Source organism: Paramisgurnus dabryanus, chromosome 19 (assembly GCF_030506205.2).
Source record: "Paramisgurnus dabryanus chromosome 19, PD_genome_1.1, whole genome shotgun sequence".
NCBI classification, from domain to species: Eukaryota; Metazoa; Chordata; class Actinopteri; order Cypriniformes; family Cobitidae; genus Paramisgurnus; species Paramisgurnus dabryanus.
The window spans coordinates 22,373,048-22,392,405 of NC_133355.1; the positions used below are offsets into that span (position 1 = coordinate 22,373,048).

At 35.2% G+C, this 19,358-nt stretch overlaps 2 protein-coding genes across 2 annotated transcripts; both read right to left on the bottom strand.

Annotated features, from left to right (window-relative positions):
- Positions 1-1,844: 1,844 nt before the first annotated feature.
- Positions 1,845-16,527, bottom strand: spag1a (sperm associated antigen 1a). Its single transcript, XM_065293260.2, has 8 exons — positions 16,048-16,527; positions 15,119-15,218; positions 14,451-14,603; positions 12,345-12,499; positions 8,222-8,363; positions 5,820-5,946; positions 5,165-5,291; positions 1,845-2,548 (listed from the first exon to the last, which is right to left on the bottom strand). The coding sequence occupies exons 1-8, from the start codon at positions 16,409-16,411 to the stop codon at positions 2,544-2,546; spliced, it is 1,173 nt and encodes a 390-aa protein (XP_065149332.1). The 5' UTR covers positions 16,412-16,527; the 3' UTR covers positions 1,845-2,543.
- A 1,329-nt stretch (positions 16,528-17,856) lies between these two features.
- On the bottom strand, positions 17,857-19,296 carry polr2k (RNA polymerase II, I and III subunit K). The gene is made up of 4 exons (XM_065282343.1): positions 19,209-19,296; positions 18,844-18,907; positions 18,654-18,746; positions 17,857-18,465 (listed from the first exon to the last, which is right to left on the bottom strand). Exons 2-4 carry the CDS (start codon positions 18,902-18,904, stop codon positions 18,443-18,445), a joined length of 177 nt encoding a protein of 58 aa, XP_065138415.1. The 5' UTR covers positions 18,905-18,907; positions 19,209-19,296; the 3' UTR covers positions 17,857-18,442.
- Between the last annotated feature and the right edge of the window lie 62 nt (positions 19,297-19,358).

The window sequence follows — 19,358 nt, forward strand, 5'->3', positions numbered from 1 at the left end:
TTTGTGCTTTTTCTCTTCCTGTGTGTTTCTGAGAAAGGTAGAAGTGTTGATTAATTATATTGTGTACAGTTTTAAAATAAATAGTTATAAACTTACAGATTATTTGTGACCCGTAAACCAGTGTTAAAGGGACAGTTCACCCAAAAATGAAAATTCTGTCATCATTTAGTCGCCCTCATGTTGTTACAAACCTGTTTTCCATTTTTTTTATTCTGATGAACACAAAGGAAGTGTTTACGAAATATTTGTAACCAAAGCATTCGTGGACCCCATTTTCTTCCATAGTATTCTTTTTTCCCACTATGGAAGTGAATGGGGGTCCACAAATGGAACATTTCTCAAAATATATTCCTTCGTGTTCATCAGAACAAAGACATTTATGTGGGTTTGTAACAAGAGTGTGGAAATGATGACAGAATTTTCATTTTTGGGTGAACTATCCCTTTAAGTCGCACAGGTTTATTGAAGCAATAGATAAAAATACAAATGGGTCAAATTTTTTTATGCCCAAAATCATAATTTTATAAGATCATGTTCAATGTTGATATTGTTTATTTCCTACCGTAAATATTTCAAAACTGTATTTATCTTTATCGTTATTAATATTTGTTGCTAAGAGCTTCATTTGGACAACTTTAAATGTGATTTTTTTTCAATATTTATATTTTTTGCACCCTCGTCTTTACTGTCAAAAATAAAGGTACAAAGCTGGTCACTGGGGCAGTACCCTTTAAAACAGGTCCTAATATGTACCATTTAGGTACAAATATGTATCTTTGAACTGCCAATATGTACCTTTTGAAGTACTAGCATCTAATTTTGGGTACAAAGCTGTCCCAGTGTCAACTTTTGTACCTTTATTTCTGAGAGTGTTCCAGATTTTTTTTAAATAGTTATATCTAGGCAAAATATTGTCCTATTCTAACACACCATACATTAACAGAAAGCATATTTATTCAATATAAATCTAAATTAAAAAATAATAATAATTTACACATGAAGTCCAGCCAGGGTTGCATATATCCTAAATATTGTATGTTTAAAACCTTAAGTCCTCAAATAAGAGTTTTACGCTTTAAAACATAAAGATGCTTCACGATGCCCTATAGAAACCATTTTTGTATAAATGGTACCATAAAAAATCTTTAACATGAAGAACCTTGCAGCTTCACAAAAGGTTCATTAGTTAAAAAAATGTCCTTTTGATAATAAAAAAGTATGAAAGAAATTTGAAAGAAATTTTTTAAGCACCTGAGCAATTCCATGCAAATATCAACCTTACCATGACAAAAAAATAGTTTAATCAATAGTTTTTAAAAATACTGATATCCCGGATGTCAATGTTTGATGGCATAAATGTCAAACTTTTTATTATTATTATTTTTCATAGTTGGGTAAGTGCAGTTTTAAGAACTGTCACATTTTTAACGTTGTTTCTTCCTCATAAATGTGCAGACAATATTTAAAATAAATAATTATTTGAAGAGCCAAACCTCCATTTGTTTGGTATTATTGCTGATTTGTGCATTTTAGTTTACAGAATTCCCTAAGGGTACTTTGTCTCCTAAAACTTTTTAGTCACATCCATAACACACATTTCCTTTATTTAAAATAGAAACATGAGTAGAGACTGATATTTTTCTTGTGTTTCATCAGGGGTTTACTAAAATAAACACATGGTTCAATTGGTAATAAAAAAAATTCTGAGAAACTATATTTAAATTTTTGACTAAAAAAAGTCACATCCATAATGCTGGAATTGCGCGCCTTTTTTATTTAGCTCATTGATTGATAACATGAGCCGTTGTGTTTATATATCACCAGAACAGAAAACATTTCACCTAGAACTTTATAAAGCAATTTATTTATTTAGCTCTTGCAAAGTTGGTCATCTGAAATATATTATTATTTGCTGACATCCTGTAGAGAAAAACTATATCCAATTTTAGTTTACATTCATTCACATTTTGTGAAATCTTGTTTTGTCTGTGCATAACGAAAACATGGTACAGCTGAACAAGCAAAAATAACCGAGCAACTTGCCTACTACATGGGACATACAATGGAATAGCAATTAAAAATATATATTAAATCCTGAAAAATTAACATTTTCTATACAGTTCAATTTGTCCTTAAGTGTAATAACACTACATATGTGAGCCACAGCTTCATATGAAAGGCACATTCTCACTTACACACATCAGAATTGCAGTCTTTCCTATCTGTGCCCAGCTCACATGTGCCTAATGAAGCCATGGTTAGAGACAGTAAACTGTTTGCATGCTTTGTGTTGTCAGCATTGCATCAGAAACAATATTCCTAGAAGAAAGTTAAGTGAGATTTGATTCAAGGGAAATTTTAGTTGCAGCATATGACAGTCTGCATAAAGATGAATAGATCCTCCTGACGGGACCACGCGCTCTCAGACTCCCAGGACTCGAGCTGGATTTCTCCGGCTCGCTGGATCCAACGTTTCTGGATTTAATGAAGGAGGGTCTGTTCTTCCTGTAGCTTTAGTTTTTTTTAATAATGTATTGCTTCTGTCAACCTACAGAAAAAAAATAAAAATAGTTTCATTGTAAGATGTTGTGCATGCTTCTGTTAAAGTCAGTTATTTCCATTAATGGCTATTTGCTAACACTGAACCTAAAGCAGCGGCTCTCAAAATTCGGCTTTTGCGACGCCCCTTGTGTAGGGTAAATCCCTTATAATCCAAGACATTAAAAAATCTCTAATTTAGAATTTGAATTAAACAAAACATTGAATGATACAATAGTGCTGTTAGTTAGTAACCGTATTTATTGAGGTTTAATTAAACAGAATTTATGGAAAATGAATGCATTTTAAAAATGTCATAAAACTGGAGCCCCCCTGGCACCATCTTGCACCCTGTCAAAAAAAAAAAACTGTCCCCAGCTGTCACTGGGGCAGTACCCTAACAAAAAGTACACCTTTGTATATAAAGGTGGTGGTTTCCCGGACAGGGCTTAAATTTAATCCAAGACTAAAATGCATGTTTTGAGCTGTATTAACTGAAAGCAGCTTGCACTGACATATTTTAAAATATATCAATGCCATTGTTGTTGCTCAAGATGCACACAATAATATTTTTTGTAAGGTATATGGGCAGTTTCCAGGACAGGGTTTAGGTTAATACAAAGGCCTTATTGATATTAGGTCATTTAAAAAGTTTTTACAAACATACCTTACAAAAAACACTGCATCTTAAGACAAAACAATGTCAACAAAATATGTTAAAATTAAACAGGGCAAGGTGTTTTTAAATTAAAGCAGCTCAAACATGCATTTTAGTATGGGACTATGATAAGCCCTGTCTGGGAAACCACCCCATGTTTGTAAAAACTACATATATGTCATAATATAGTTAAGGATTAATCTAAAACCTGTCTGGAAAAGTAGTACCTCAAAGGTACATTTTGTACCTAAATGGTCTATATTTGGTTCAAGTGACAGCTAGGGATAATTTTTACTCTTTCCGCTGGTTTTTACTGACAAGGCTTAAGGCTAGTCCTAGACTAAACACATTTGAGCTGTCTCAAGTTGACAATAACTTGCACTGACAGAACTTAAAATATGCCAGTGTTTTGTCTCAAGATACACACCAGTTTCCTAAGGCATGTTTATTAAAGATGCTTAAACATCTTAATTTAACCAAGGCCAAGTCCTGGGTTTAGCTAAGCCTTGTCTGTCAAACCATGCCCTAATCTGACCGTCTATGGGAGAATGTTATCAAAATATGATAAATGAAATATAGTAAAAATTATGACAAATTAAATATTTCACAGTGATTCTACTGGCTGGTAAACAAAACCAACCCAAAAAAATGAATATCGGTCTTTAAAAAATTAACTGTATAGTCCACTCGTATAACTGTTTTGTATGCAGTTTTATAATCTTTCTTTGCCAATAAAAGCTCATCCCATTGAGATGTCTGGATATCGCGTTTAGAATTTCTCAGTGCAGTTTTAAATGTGAGGGCCATAATCCCCCATTGGTTAAAAGGATTTTAAAAATATGTGTTTTAGAACATATTGATTTACATTCAAATTAACGTTACTTTGTAAGATATTTTGTAATACAATTGTTAATCCGGTAACAATAATGTCAAATAATGGTCACTTTTTATCCATCTGTTCAATCACAATGGAGGAGAGGCGGGACAATTGCTACACAGACAAACCGGAACATCCTACATTTACTACTCAACAACATGACGGTTAATATAGCTTGTCCATTACTATATATAACACCCCGTGATATTATATCACAATATTAATATAATATTAATCAATATATTTATTTAAACAAAATCAGATTATATCAGACAGTACTTACATGGATGTTTTATTTTTGCAAACAAAGCACATTTGGCGCCCTCAAGCGGTCGTATATAGAACAACGCCTTCTGTGACCAGACGCCTTGGTGCAGTCCGTGATTTTACCTCAATAATCTAATATAGTGTTCAGTTCACGGCATACGAACTTTCCGTTTTGTTTTTACTTTGTAGGCCTATTTAAAATGAGGCATTGAATTATGTTGTGTTTAAAAGTGAAGAAAATGTCCTAAAATTAACTAGGCTAATCCCGTGGATTTTTTGCAGTAGGTTGTGTATATCGGGTAAGGCATTAAACTTCTTAACTTTATTGCTATAATTGGTGTTTATGTTGACTGACGATCTGTAATTCATTATGATTTAGTACGCTTCAGTATTTTGGCGTTTTTTGTCACTTATTGGGAGCAGTATGCTAGCTGGAGCCATTTACTTCAGTGTTTGCGTCCGACAAAGTCACGGCACGCACGGAGATGAAAAAGGTATGTATAGACTTATCTAACACTCTTAAAACATCTTGCTTGTTTTTTCTCAATGTGCACATTAGTATTGTTTTTTGTAAGGTAAATTTGTAAAAATTACTTAAATGTCATAATATAACTAAGGCCTAGTCCTGGATTTATCTAAACCCTGTTGAGGAAACTGCCCCATAATGTGTTAATAGCATAACACAAACGATGTGTAATAAGTTAGGATGAATGTCTGTCAGAAACCCATTAATGGTGATTTAGGACTTGTACTTGACATATTTTGCAAAAATGACCATCTGACTGTATATTATACCATCCTTAGTGTAATCGGTGACACCTTACCTTGAGCATCAGTTAACAGGGTTTCTCTAAGCAGGTTAGTCACCGTCTCTAATTCTTGCTCCGCCTCTTGCACCTTTGGGTCCAACTGCAGTACTTCCTGTAAATCAGTGCTGGCTGACAGGTAGTCCTGTAATAGGAGATACAGATCATATAAACTGCTTGCAAAGTAACTACTGTACATGTTTGATACATAATAGACTATTTAGATTTAACAAAATTGAATTTTTTAACATAAAATCATCCTACATAATATAAAGAACATTCTGTAAAAATATAACAGAGTATTGACGGAGTACGGCCATGTCAAAGATTGAATTTAAAGTGATTAATATCAAACTTTGATGCTCTTCATCTCATTATTAGATTGTAAGACTTTAAAAGATCTCACAGATAGTCACATTCCCTTTGCAATGAAAGAGTCCTGGCGTCCAACAAATTTCTGGCAGTGCCAGACATTTTGTGGCACAGTTATGCAACGTGACTACTGGTAAGATCTTACTGAGATTATATTGTGCAATCTGACAAGCAACAATTGCAGTGTGCCCTCAGCTTTCGGCTACATACCAATATGGTGCATACAGAATGTAAAATATGCAAACAACGAAAGAGGCGAATTTCTGGAAATAATAATTCTGTTGTTTAGGAAAGCAATAACCTTCAAGCCTTTGTGGGCCAGAGCTCGTCTGTAAAACGCTTTCTTGTTGTTTGGCTCCATCTCAAGTGCAGAGTCACAGTCCTGTTTGGCCTCCTCATAACATTCAAGCTTGAGATAGCACAGCGCTCTGAAAAAACACACAAGAGTTCAGCAATATAGCCTCACTTCTCTCTCATTGGCTGTTTTTGCCAGAGCTAATAGCTGACTGAATCGGTTTCTCTGAGCAGATCTCAGCACTTTCTAGAAGGATCTGAATTTACTGACGGGAAAATCTGAGACAGGAAAACGTGAGGAACTATTAATGGCTTTTGTTGCCTCTTTTAATTATATAGGGTAAAAACTGCATAGCACACAAACTGCAGCTATCCTTGGAATAGAAATATATGTGTAGTGTTTACTACATACTGCCTCATACACACATATATATGCAATATACAACATAGCCTATGCAATACATCATATTTACAAGATTTATTGTGTTTTGAAACCAAACTCTTAATATATAGTATACAGAATGGTCATATTGACAAAGGAGGAGCAGCATGGTAGTATGTTTTCATGAGCATAACCTGTGTATTTGCTAATATATTATGAATATTAAAGGAGTGGTACACCCCAAAATAAAAATTTGCCTATAGTTTACTTAAGCTATTCTTAGTGTATGGTTATTAAATGTTTATTAAAAGTCTAAAAGTTTGTGAGGAAAATATTTATATTTCAAACTTAATAAACTAAGATCACTGGCTTACGCCAATGGTCGTACGAGCATCCAAGAGAGAGAGAGTCAAGTTGAAATATAAATATTCTCCTTACAAAAGCCCATTGTTCACTTCGACTGACATGAATTTGTAATGGATGAATGTGCATTTTGGAAATGTTAAGTATGCCTGAGTTGTAAGTGAGGTTTTTGTTGTTTAAGTCTATGTGGTGTTTTTAAGACAAACCATGTGCAGTGCAAATTCATCATTCAACCCCATTGCTGATAATAATCTCTATAATATTGCAGTTTTCAAAACTATGTCACAAACATGTAACCAATCACATCATCAGTTGAACGAGTGAATCAGCATTTTCATGAATGCTGCATAGACTCGGTGCTAAACCGCTTGCAGCACATCGGCTTCAGCCCTACTTGCTCTACATGTAGTGTGAATGCTCTAAACTTCAGCGCAAAAATAATATATAGACTTAGCAGTTATATGTCTGAAACTGCAGAATGTAGTGTCTATTTACATATCTATAGTCTGAGCATCTGATTGAGTAGAGGCGGGGACTAATACGCATATTCATAGATCCATGTATACTAAATGAGGAAAGGGTCTAAAGTTACATTTAAGCATAAGGAAATAATTATAACTTTTACATTTGCTATATTGATGCTTAAATATTAGTTTTAAGGGATGCAATTATCGACTACAGAATGGGGCACTATCCATTGCCTTTACAAACCTTGGAAAAGACAAGATATTATTTAACTCTTATACCACGGGTCTGTTGAATGCTGTATTCTGATTGGTTGAGATATGTTCAGTGGGTATGCATTAATTTCTGATGACCGGACACCTAACTTGTCAAATGTCTTAAAAATAGGCACCAGAGCAATGTTTGTGGTAACCGTGGTATAAGAGGAATAATTGACTCTGGTCCTTTGAATTATTTGAAAATAAAAAGAATTACTTTGCGTCGTGCTGCCAGGGGCGCTGCTAAGGATTTTGGGCCCCATGAAAAGAATCTTGACAGGGCCCCCAACACAGCTGAGACTTTTTTCATATTAATTTACATAAAATCATGCGCTTTTATGGTATTTTGACTACCAATGGGGTGAGAAAGTTTTACTTGAATTAAGTGTTTAAGAAAAAAGACATCTTATTTCACAATTTTTTTCTCACCCCATTGGCAGATAATTTTGATTGTTTTAAGGACAATTTTACTTAAATTGTATATTAATTTGTCTTAAAACTAGACTTATTTACTTAGGTAATTTTCCTCATCAAGAAAAAGCATCTTAATTTAAGAATTTTTAGATATTTCTACTGAAAACAAGACAAAAATACTAAGTAAGAAAGTCATTTTTTGCAGTGTTTTACTATTAAATATTTTTTTAAGCACCACAATTTTGGGGGCTTCTCTGGGCCCCCTCTTACTCGTGGGCCCCGAGAATCGTCATTGTTTACCCCCCCTTTACAGCGCCCCTGCGTGCCGCATTGCACCGTGGGTGTGCATTATTTTCTTAAAATTCAATGGCCCGTCGTCAATTATTCCTTACTAATTGGGTTCTGCTGAAAGAAGAAATCATATACACCTAGGATATCTTGAGAATGACTTATTTTTACTTTGAGGTGAACTAAACCTCTAATGGCGTTGTTAAATAAAGCATGCTGGTCAACAGCTTATACTTTTACCTGTTAGTGTAGATGGTACATTCACTGGTTTTGATGGCCAGACATTCAGTGTATTTGCCCGCAGCATCTTGAAACTGTCCTTTCTTCACCAGATCATTTCCTTGTTGTTTCAGGAGTGTAAAGCGAGCTTCTGTTTTTCTGGCTGTGAGACGAGTACAGTAGAGTTACAATACAGAGATCTGTCACCTTCCCTTTTTCATTTCTCTCTTTTCCTAAATTACACTTATCAGCTTATCAGCCATGTCATGTTCAAAATCAAGATATAAGATACATTTTAGATATAGATAATGATTTATTTTAGGACCAGCTATCATATCATAGTATTATCGTAGTATTTCAGTTAATGTATAAAAACTTTTTTATTACTTAATAAAAATCTAGATTCTAACAAATAAAAAATGACAACCTCGCAAGAAAAAACACATACTTTATACACTCAAATGTGGACACACCTGTGTGTTTAAATTTGGGCTGTCAAAAGATTAAAAAATTGCATACAAAATAAAAGTTTGTGTTTGCATAATGTCTATGTGTGTGCACTGTGTGTAAATATTTTTTGTATATATAAATACACACACATGGATGCATGTATTTTAGAAACATTTACATGTATATATGTATATATGTATATATGTATATGTATATATGTATATATGTATATATGTATATATATATATATATATATATATATATATATATATATATATATATTTATTTATTTATTTATTTATTTATTTATTTATTTAGATTTTGATATAATTGATATTATATATAATTAAACATAATATTGACACACAACACACACAAATATATTATGCAAACACATGAATGCAATTAATTGTGATTAATCCTTTGATAGCCCTAGTTAAAATTAATTGATAAAAAGTTAAAAAGGTTCATTTTAACCCAACTGTTAGGTCTGACAGAACCATCGGTTGAATCACATGTGACCATGTCTGTGAAATCTGGCATCAAAGTTGGATTTCATATTAATTGATTTCAATTTTTGATATTACCTTACTCAGTCAATATTAAAGATATCAAGGCTACATTTAGTATTTATGCAATGATTTTTGTAGAGAACAGTAAATCACAAAAAAGTAAATGCTTTTACCTTGGTATTCACAGGCAGGGTCACAAATGTGACCTGATTATGTATAAATGAGAATAACCTAAAAGTCTTCATTATGCTTGCCATCAAGTCAACGGTTCCTGCATCTAAAGACAGTTACAGTAAAGCAAGTGTTGTGGCAATAACATAAACTCAGTCTGTATGATATCATTGCTCTTAAGGGATAGCAGGCCAAAGGTTGTCCTATTATTAATGTGATCAGAGACTAATGCACAATGTGTGATGATGTGGGTATTTCCTTCTCTGGTCAAAATGAAATTGGAGAGGTTGTGTTCCATTACGATGAGAGCTCTACTTTACGCTTTTACATAATTGATTGTCATCAAGCACAGAACATCCATGCTGACAAATGCTGTTAGTTCCAGTGTGTGCCTTAAACTGTTTGCATAATTATTGTAAACATGGAGAACAGAAAATGAAAATGTCACACATCTATGTAAAATATGCTAAACCTAATGAGACTCGCAACTTGTGAGCTGTTTGACAGCATTTTTTTTAACATCATCTGTATCATCATCTGTATGTTTTAAGGAGCCCCCCACTTCACATCAACCCATAGCAATTTCGTATAGCTTGTGTTATAACTCAAATGGTATAGCATGCATAAGAGTCAGGGGTTTGATTCTCATAGAGTTTACATACTGATGTAATGCTTGTTTTTTAATATGCGAGTCTACACGCTGTACAAAAAAAACAAGATGATTGCACAGTATTTGTTGGATGCTGCTAAATCTACCTTATAAGCTAGGTAGATAAGAAGGTAGATAAGCTGACAAACAGTTTTTTAATAAAGCTTTCAATGCTGCTTTGCCCTGAATTCGTGTTTTTTAAACTTTGGTTTGGCTTTGGGTTGCTGTGCTACTGTCAGTTTTTTTACTAAAGACAACTAAAAATGCAATTAGTTTTCTCACTGCTTGTCTCTTGAATGCACTTTGCTCTTTGCATGCTGACAGAAAGGTTTACAAGCTGTGTTTAGTTTAAGAGATAATGTTGTTGAACAGTGATAGCGTTAACACACTGATTGGATGGATTATGAATCTATTTCAGAAGATGTACGGCAACTTGAGTTGGACTAATTTTCGCAGAAAGCACAGGCAATTTTTAAAAAGGTTACCCGCCTTTTGCCTTTCCAGTTAATGTTAAACACCTTGTAAATATGCAAATTAGCTTTAATGCATTTTTATGAAAAATCTTAGTAACACTTTACAATATAAGGTTTTATTATAAACATTAGTAAATGCATTAACTGACATGAACAAACAATGAGCAGCTTTCAGCATATATTATTCCTTGTTAATGAGGTAATATAATGAGATTTTTTAATATGTCAAATAAGTCTTTGGTGTCCTCAGGGTGCTTATGTGAAGTTTTAGCTTAAAATACCCCACAGATTTATTATAGCATGGCCTTGCTACCTACCTCACAAAACAACATAGTGAAATCTGAACAACCTAATTGTTTACATGCTTGGAAAAATGGTTTACCAAAACTGGGTTACCATTACTAGGTTGATCTTTTTCACGTTTTCTAGTTTGATAAAAGCACTGCTGACCCAATTATAGCACTTATCATTATATAGCCCTCATATTTTCATGCTATGACCCCTTTAATAAAACACAAATAATGTTAGTTCATGTTGCAGGACTATTATTCATGTTGGTTCATGGTGCATTAAAGGGGACAGAGAATGAAAAACCATTTTTACCTTGTCTTTGTTGAATAATGGTAGTCTACCCGCATTCACAAACATACAAAAAGTGCTAGACATGCTAAACATCTCAGTCTCATAGAAATTCCTCTTTTAGAAATGTCAGCCAGAAAACGGCCCAATCTGAAAAACTGATGCTTATGACATCACAGGCATCTCCCTGCCCCTCCACTTTTAAATAATTGGCTAAATTTTTTGAGTGGCAGAAAAGTCAGCCAATCAGTAATGAGATTGCAAGTTAAGCCAGTAGGGGGAGCCAAATAGGCGCAAAACCACTTGTTTAAAATCCCCCACCCTAATAGAGCTATCTGAGAGAGGTTTTAAGGAAGCTTCTAAGGCATTAAAGACCCCCCAAAAAAATGTTTTGTCTACATGTCACATCACAGAACAAGGATAAATACTCCGTTCAATCATTCTATGTCATCTTTAATTAATGTTACCAGTTACAATGAATGATTTTATAGTAAATTAACTAAGATTAATAAGTGCTGTACAAGAATTGTTCATTGTTAGTTCAGGTTAGCTAATGCTTTAACTAATTGTTAACAAATATAACCTTATTGTAAAGTGTTATAAAAGGATTTTATTGTACCTTATTTATTGATACTAGATAGCTAAAAGTGAAAACATTGTTTTTTTACTTTACTTGAACTCTGGTACACTGAAAAAAATGATTCATTCAATTTACTCAATTTTTTAAGGTAAGTGGTTGCAATCAATTTATTTAAGATACATTTAAACAAAAGTTTTTTATTTTATTTTACTTTAATAATCTTTTTTGTTTAAATGTAGTTTAAATAAATTGATTGCAACCACTTACCTTAAAAAAAATTGAGTAAATTGAATGAATCTTTTTTTTCAGTGTTGTGTTTGTAAAGAAATTTGCAATTTCCCATAGATTTAAGCCCAAATATTACAAAAATACCCAGCAATCATTTTTGCGTTTGATGTGTGGGATAGATCAAGGCCAAATCTGGGCTGTCAGTGAAAATTTGATTGATGGCTAATCGTTGTCCAAAAATGAATGAAATGACTAAATAAATGAAACCAAACATCTAGCAATTACTGTTGACTTTGCTTACATGATGTAATATCATACATCAACATTTAAGTTTATTTTGGCTATTTTGGCTTACTCATAGCCGGACTATATTGGGTCTAGTTAGATGGTGACATCACGGCTACTGCTTGTTGGATAGGGACTAGAAAATCATAGAGTTTTGAAGCTCATAAAGACACCACTCAGAAACTCAAGAAATTGCATATGATAAAGTGAAACTCACCCTTCTCTTCTTCTGCTCGGGCTGCTCGAGCCTGCAGAACCTCAGCACTGGGTTCTTCTCTACTGTGCTGCTGGGCAGATATAGGAACCAGTGGAATCTCCGGAAGCTTCTCGCGCCAGTCAGGACCGTCCTGATCTATCAGCATTTTAGTGATTCTACAAAGTATCACAAACATATACCATACATATGACTAGAATTCATATTATTTAAAACATGGTACATGTATTTGATAAGTAAACTGTAAGGGAATAAGATTTGTTTTTAGCAAACATATCTGAAATTAGTTTTTCCTATCCAATTAGCATTTTTTCTTTTTTGGGCATAAAGCCAACAAATTATTTTTAAGGTTTATACTTTAACTGGTTCATGCAGTAGAAAGTGTTCAAAACATTTGCTAATAAGAAAATAATCCAAGCTATTTGATATAACATTGGTCGACTTTATGCGGTGCTGCAAGAACCAACAAGCCGATGACATCAAATATCGCGAGAGCGATTTGAGAAATCATACGGTGAAGTCTAATTTCGATACGCTCTCACGGTACTTTAACGTCATCCGCCTGTCAGTTTTTGCGGCAAACAAACTTCTGAAGACAGAAGTCCCGCCATCCCGTTAAAAGAACCAATCATCAATCGATGAAGACTATCGATTCTCTGGGGGTGGAGCTCTGTGTAGTCGCGTGAGGCACTGAAACGACTTCGAATTTGTTTTAGCGGAATTTAATCTTAAGAAACAAAAGTTATAGTACAGTTGATGTCAGGTTTGATCGTTGTCCAGAAATATGTTATTAAATTGTGTTGTTAGTGATATCTGCAATTATTTAGATTCAAGTTGAGAGGACTTGTCTTACATGATGACTGAAAAAACTGCGGAGGTGTTGCCGCCTATTGACATAACAGGACATGACTTCCCTAAAAGAACTTTGATATCTTAGAGGTTGTGCACACCAAAACTTTTAAACACAGCTGAAAACACCTGGAGGACGCCGAATGCCAGCTGTTTTTCAGCTGGTGTGGTAGCTGCGGTACTTCAGCTGTGAGCCGGTTGGTTGCTGTGGTGATGTCCTGCCCCTCCTCCACAGTGATTGGAAGGGTGTGTGAGAACTGACATTGACGAGTGGAGATTTTCATCCAAAGTTGAATATTTTTCAACGCTCAGCACTCAGCGCAGAGCGCGGAAAAACCGCAGAGCGACGCTAGCTGCTGGCTTTTTTGAAAAACGCAGAGCTTTCATTGGAAACAATTGAAAACATGCGCCGGCCGCAGGCGTAAACGCTTTGGTGTGCACGCCTCCTTAGGGGCGGGACACACCAAAGCTTTTTTAACTGGCTGAAAACGCCTGGAGGACGCTGAATGCCAGCTGTTTTATAGCTGAGCGCCAGCTTTCTTCAGCCGAGCGCTTTGGTAGCTATGATACTAGCCGGCTGGTTGTTGTGATACTTGTCCCGTCCCTCCTCCACTGTGATTGGACAGGCATGTGAGAACTGACATTGATGAGCGGAGCTTTTCACCCAAAGTTGAATCTTTTTCAACTGTTGACGCTCAGAGCTGAACGCGGAAAAACCGCCGAGCGCTGGCTTTCGGCGCGGAAAAAACGCTAGCTGCTGGCATATTTGATAAATGCCAAACTTCCATGGGAAACAATTGAAAACATGCGCCAGTTGTGGGCGTAAAAGCTTTGGTGTGCACGCCCCCTTAAGAGTCAAGTCTAACTGTCTTGTGCAATTTTGCATCTCAGGTAAATGTCTTGTTTTAAAGTTGTTAAGATATTGTAACGCTGTTTTACACTTTTGTAGTGCTTTGGAAATGCAATTTTTTTTAAAGTCACCTTGAAAAAAAACCCTGTAGGACAGGAGCACGTTCAAGTTCAAAGTTGTGTGTGCTCATTGTTTTGCTACGGTTTCAGAGTTGAACGACATGTAAAGAGAGGTCATTCGTTTTTGATTAAAGATTATGAGGCCACATGAATTAAAAAATTAAGCTCACAGATAAGTCATTTGTAAAAAAAACCCCACAATATTCCAAAACAAATTCAACCAAAACAGTTTTTCATTTCGCCTTTAAAAAATGTTTAGCAAATGTAGGATTTCTCCCCATGTAGTAGTACCTGTGTACACTGTCATGAGCAGCCTGCACATTGATATCTATCTGCAGTATCGTCTTGTAATCCACATAGGCCTTGCTGTAGCGTTCCAGAGACTCGTAGGCTAGTGCTCGCCGGAGGAGAGGTTTCAGTGAAAAGGGGTGGAGCTCCAGGGCCCTATAAATAAACAGGATGAGACACAGCGGATCAAGATCTTTTCTGATCCTGTACCCTTCAATGAACTCTATAACCATACATAGGTGCAGCCAAGCTCCATTCATAAATCTGATGATGGCACTTATTAACATGTAAGAGCTGAAGATAAATATAGCAAGACTATCTTTTTCTTTATCCTATTAAAATCTCTTTACATTTTCGGACCAATTTAAACATGAAGCGGCGTGTTAGTGTGCTGTGTCTTTAGATGTATAATAGGATTACAAGAACAAAGGCACAACGTCATACAAACAATTTGACGGAAAGTACAGTAAAGCTGGTGTAAAATTTTATATTGCACTTCACCTGTATTCTGAGTTTCAGCATCAGTCAACTCGGCTGGTTAAGCTCTTTACCATGCAACTAATCATTTGAGTCAATCCACGCCCTAAACCATTATGCAAAGGATGAAAGTGTGCCTCGTGTCCATTGAGCAGCTTGTGTTTATATTGTGCACATGTAAATGTGAGGTTCACCTGGTGCAATCCTGAATGCAGTCTGTGCTATTGCCGTCTTTTAGGAAGCACGCGGCTCTGTTCGAGTACAGAATACATAGATCCTCTGGGCTGTCAATACCTGAAATACAAACACAGCACTGAAACTATAAAGCAGCTGCGGTTCTCCATGGATACGCGGAGGAGTGAGATTACGGTGACCATTCATTCTGCAAAAGGCCTAGACTTTGTTTGGTCACCTGATATCATGTTATGTACAAATTAGTCAGAGAATAAACATGCAGAGGGAGGTGACGGCACATTTCCTAGCCATCGTTACGTAACTTTCCTGGGCACACCCACCATGCAATGTGGAGGAAGTGAGCCGCAGTCTTGTGAAATACTTTATTTCTGTTTCACTTGTGAAATGAAACCCATACCTCTAAAATTCAGCTGATTTAAAGTGAGACTCAACAGAAAGCTCATTTCCATATGAAATCTAGACAGCAAAACCTCTGTATGAACCGGTATGGGATACCTCCCCCTGCATTACAAAACGCAAATATCATGTTTGCGCAATAGATACACACGTTTCAATTCTTTGATTTGAATCACGTGTTAATGCGAAAAACCCAGTTTATTAATGTCAAAAAACTATAAACACCTTTCCAAAAAATAAAATGAATGAAGGTAAAATAATTTCTAGTATTAGAAAAATTACAAAACCTAGTACTTTCAAGTCTATACAATTACCATTATCGTAAAATTGTCAATGAAAGAACTATAAAAAATGTATCTGCCACCTTTCCAAAATAAACAAATGGTAATTTGCGCAAAACAAAAACTAATGTCTACATTCTAAGACAAACATTATGACATGACCACTTGTGCCCTACTAAAATGTATATTTCTATAAATATAATAAACACTAATAAATCTATTAGACATTATACATAATACATATACCCCACCAGCTTCTAAACATCCATCGATGGCCTGTGTGTATTTCTCCAGCGCATCTCCAAACTGTCCGTTCTTGAACAACATATTTCCCTCATTTTTAAGCCGAGCGAGTGGTGGAGGAAGGGCCCCACATGGGGCATCCAGATTACAGCTCTCCGTAGCACCAGCTCTGACGGCAGGACTGCATGACTGAGACCCATCCTGGTTGTTGTCGGCTGGAAGTGTGCCATTCACTGCCGAGCTCTTCCCTTGGACTTCCTTTGAGTTGGCTGTGGTATTCCCATGACTCCTCCTGCCTCCCGGGGTCCCCGGTTGATAGTTCTGGCCCCCTCCCTCACCTTGACCGGGGGCCTTCTTCTGTGAATTCCCCATAGCTGCACTGGGTCCCAACCACGGTAAACAGAGCTTTGGTCCTCACGTACGCACACATACACACACGACTCCCTCTCTTCCTGTTCCCTGCGCAAACTGTACAGGCTAAACCAGAACCAGGAAGACACGCCTCCTGCGGACGCACTGAGTTGTGACATCATGGAGGGGGGAGGGGCTGCAGTGTTGCTGCAGAGTGGGGGTGGTTCCTGGGAAGCACTCATGCTGTGAAACAGCAAACAGGGGAGTTCAAAGGCCCAGCTGTATTTTCGGTTAAGATTTTTATACGCTGAGACATTAAAGATGTCCTCCTGTGATCATAGAGATTCAGGTCAACTGTTATTTATTAGCTGAATAACAGGCTTTAATTTTTGAGATTAGATTGAATATCTGGGATTTTCTTGGACATGGAAATATATTTTAAGAAAAACAATGTGAAATTTTCTGTTTGTCAGCAAATTTATAATATTGACCATTTTAGAGTCAGTTTTCCTTGCTCCCATTCATACACTAAAATGCTTTTAGGAGTAATATTAAATCATGGATTTTGCATGATTTTGATGAATTTATCTTATTGCTTTTTACTGTATATAACTATTTAACTATATAAAGGTTTCGAATTTCCATCTGCTTTGCCAAATGCATATTTAATTTTATGCTAATGATCTGCCTTTTTTGTTTGGGTGTAATGTTTCAAACAAGTCTTGATATATCAATTGCCAAATAAATCTTTATATTGCAACCATGAAGAATTTAGCTAGGCTTTTTTTAGGGCTGGGCATAGATTAATCTAGATTAATCTCATACAAAATAAAAGTATTTTTTGCATAATATGAGTTTGTGCTGTGTGTAAATTTTATGTATATTTAAATACACACACACACACACACACACACACACACATATATATATATATATATATATATATATATATTATTTTTTTATTTATATATAATATATAAAAATATAAATAAATATATATACACATGTAAATGTTTCTTAAATACATACGTGTGCGTGCGTGTGTGATCTATGCCCAGCACTACTTTTTATCTTTCCCAGTTTATTTATTCTCACTGCTTAATGAGTACATGTAAATTTAAGTGTTCTCCTAAACGAAACATATTTTCTGTAAAACAGAGGCAGCTGTACAGTAGTTCCTAAAATGTTTGATCAGAATACAGCATTTAACAGAAGGCCTTTAATGAAAAGGTAAAAACAGACAAATGTCACTTTATTTCTAAATGAAAAATTGTAATAACCTGATCTACCCTGTGACAAGACACTTGAAACCTGACCCACTTTCAATCACTATACATCAACTGCACATCAAAATTCCTCAAAATAAAACAACAAAAACAAGCTGTTTAATGACTAAGGCATTACCAAAGACTGACTTTAGTGAATAATTTTCAAGTGTAAAAATATAAATAAATGTGAATCCAGTCTAAAGTCTCAAAGGCCTAGACAGGGTTTAGATTAATCCAGTACTAGGCCTTATTTATTTTAGGACATAGTTTTAACAAAAATACCTTACAAATGTGCTTTTTGAGACAAAACAATGGCACGGATGCATGTTAAGATACGCCAGTGGATGTTTTTCAATTGTGCCAGCTCAAACATGCAATTTAGTCTGGGACTCGGATAAGACCTGTCCTGAAAATCACCCCTTTATGTAATTATGAGATTAAGAGCATGATGAACTAATTCATTTCAATATTTGACATGACCTTACGCAGTTGCCAATAAGGTCATGTCCTTATTACAGCTATCAAAATTACATATTTAAAGAATGTTCTTTACATTACGTATACGTAGGATGATTTATGTAAAAAAACAAAACCAATTTAGCTGGGCTAAAAAAATATTAAGCAACAACACATTCACAGAAGTTTTTATAGCAAACTGTATTCACAGAAGTTTTTATAGCAAACTGTATTGTACTCTCGTGTTGAACTCAATCGTACACATGTATTTACATTTAGACACTTTTAAAAAAGCATATTAGAACAGAAAAACAAACAAAAGTGAAGTTCATCTGGCATCAAATACGACCACTGAATCGGGAGTCAAGGATAAATAAACAGAACAGCAAACTTACAACTGATTAAAACTTAATATAATAATAACTATACTGGGTTATTATTACAACATACATGTCATATTACAAATCATAGTAGTTTTTTTTTAATAATTTATACCCAATTATTAAGCAATTCTAGTATGTATAGGTTTAAAAGGATACATCTTTTGGTCCTTTTCTTGTACATAATCCTGTATCCACATTCTCTGCATCTAATGGGGTCTCTGGCTTTAATCTCATTTTCTGTATGACACTCTGAAAAACAAGAACACAAAACAGATCACACATCAAGTCTGTTTGCATATAAACAAAACATCGGGTTTATGTTACTGGAAATATATTAGTGGAGTACCTCCACAAATGTAGATCATCGGCTGCTGTTTCGGAGGCTGAACGTCTTTTTGAGGATCCATTGCCTGAAAACACAGATACACACTGTTCACATAGCTAACCCAAATAAATATACTGCCTGATATGTAAACTACAAGATCTAAAGGAAAAACTTCTTAATATACACTAAAAGAATAACATGTGTGTACTTCTGTGTCAAATGTAAAGCTGAAACATTTCTGTAAAAGTTAAATATGCCGACAAATGCGGTAAACGATAGTCTACTCAGAACAGAATAAATATACACACTATGTATACATATATATAAAGACAAGCATTTGTAAACATTTTATGAAATACAAGCATTAAAAACAATCTACACGTTACCCCTCACACGCTTGCGGTCTTCCTAAACGCAATACAGATCTGCGCATGCGCACTACTTACAGCACGACATCCCAATACCAAGCACTGCTATTGGTTAAAGAGAATGATTGACAGAAGTGAAACGCCTTAGTCATTCGTGGGTGGGAGGAG

Coding starts and splice junctions, on each gene's coding strand:
- spag1a (XM_065293260.2), bottom strand. CDS start 16,411: ATGGGGAATTCACAGAAGAAGGCCCCCGGTCAAGGTGAGGGAGGGGGC. Junction 15,219..16,047: donor CGATGGATGTTTAGAAGCTG/GTGGGGTATATG, acceptor TTTGTATTTCAG/GTATTGACAGCCCAGAGGAT. Junction 8,364..12,344: donor CCGAGCAGAAGAAGAGAAGG/GTGAGTTTCACT, acceptor CTCGTCTCACAG/CCAGAAAAACAGAAGCTCGC.
- polr2k (XM_065282343.1), bottom strand. CDS start 18,904: ATGGATCCTCAAAAAGACGTTCAGCCTCCGAAACAGCAGCCGATGATC. Junction 18,747..18,843: donor GATGATCTACATTTGTGGAG/GTACTCCACTAA, acceptor CTTGTTTTTCAG/AGTGTCATACAGAAAATGAG. Junction 18,466..18,653: donor CAAGAAAAGGACCAAAAGAT/GTATCCTTTTAA, acceptor CTCCCGATTCAG/TGGTCGTATTTGATGCCAGA.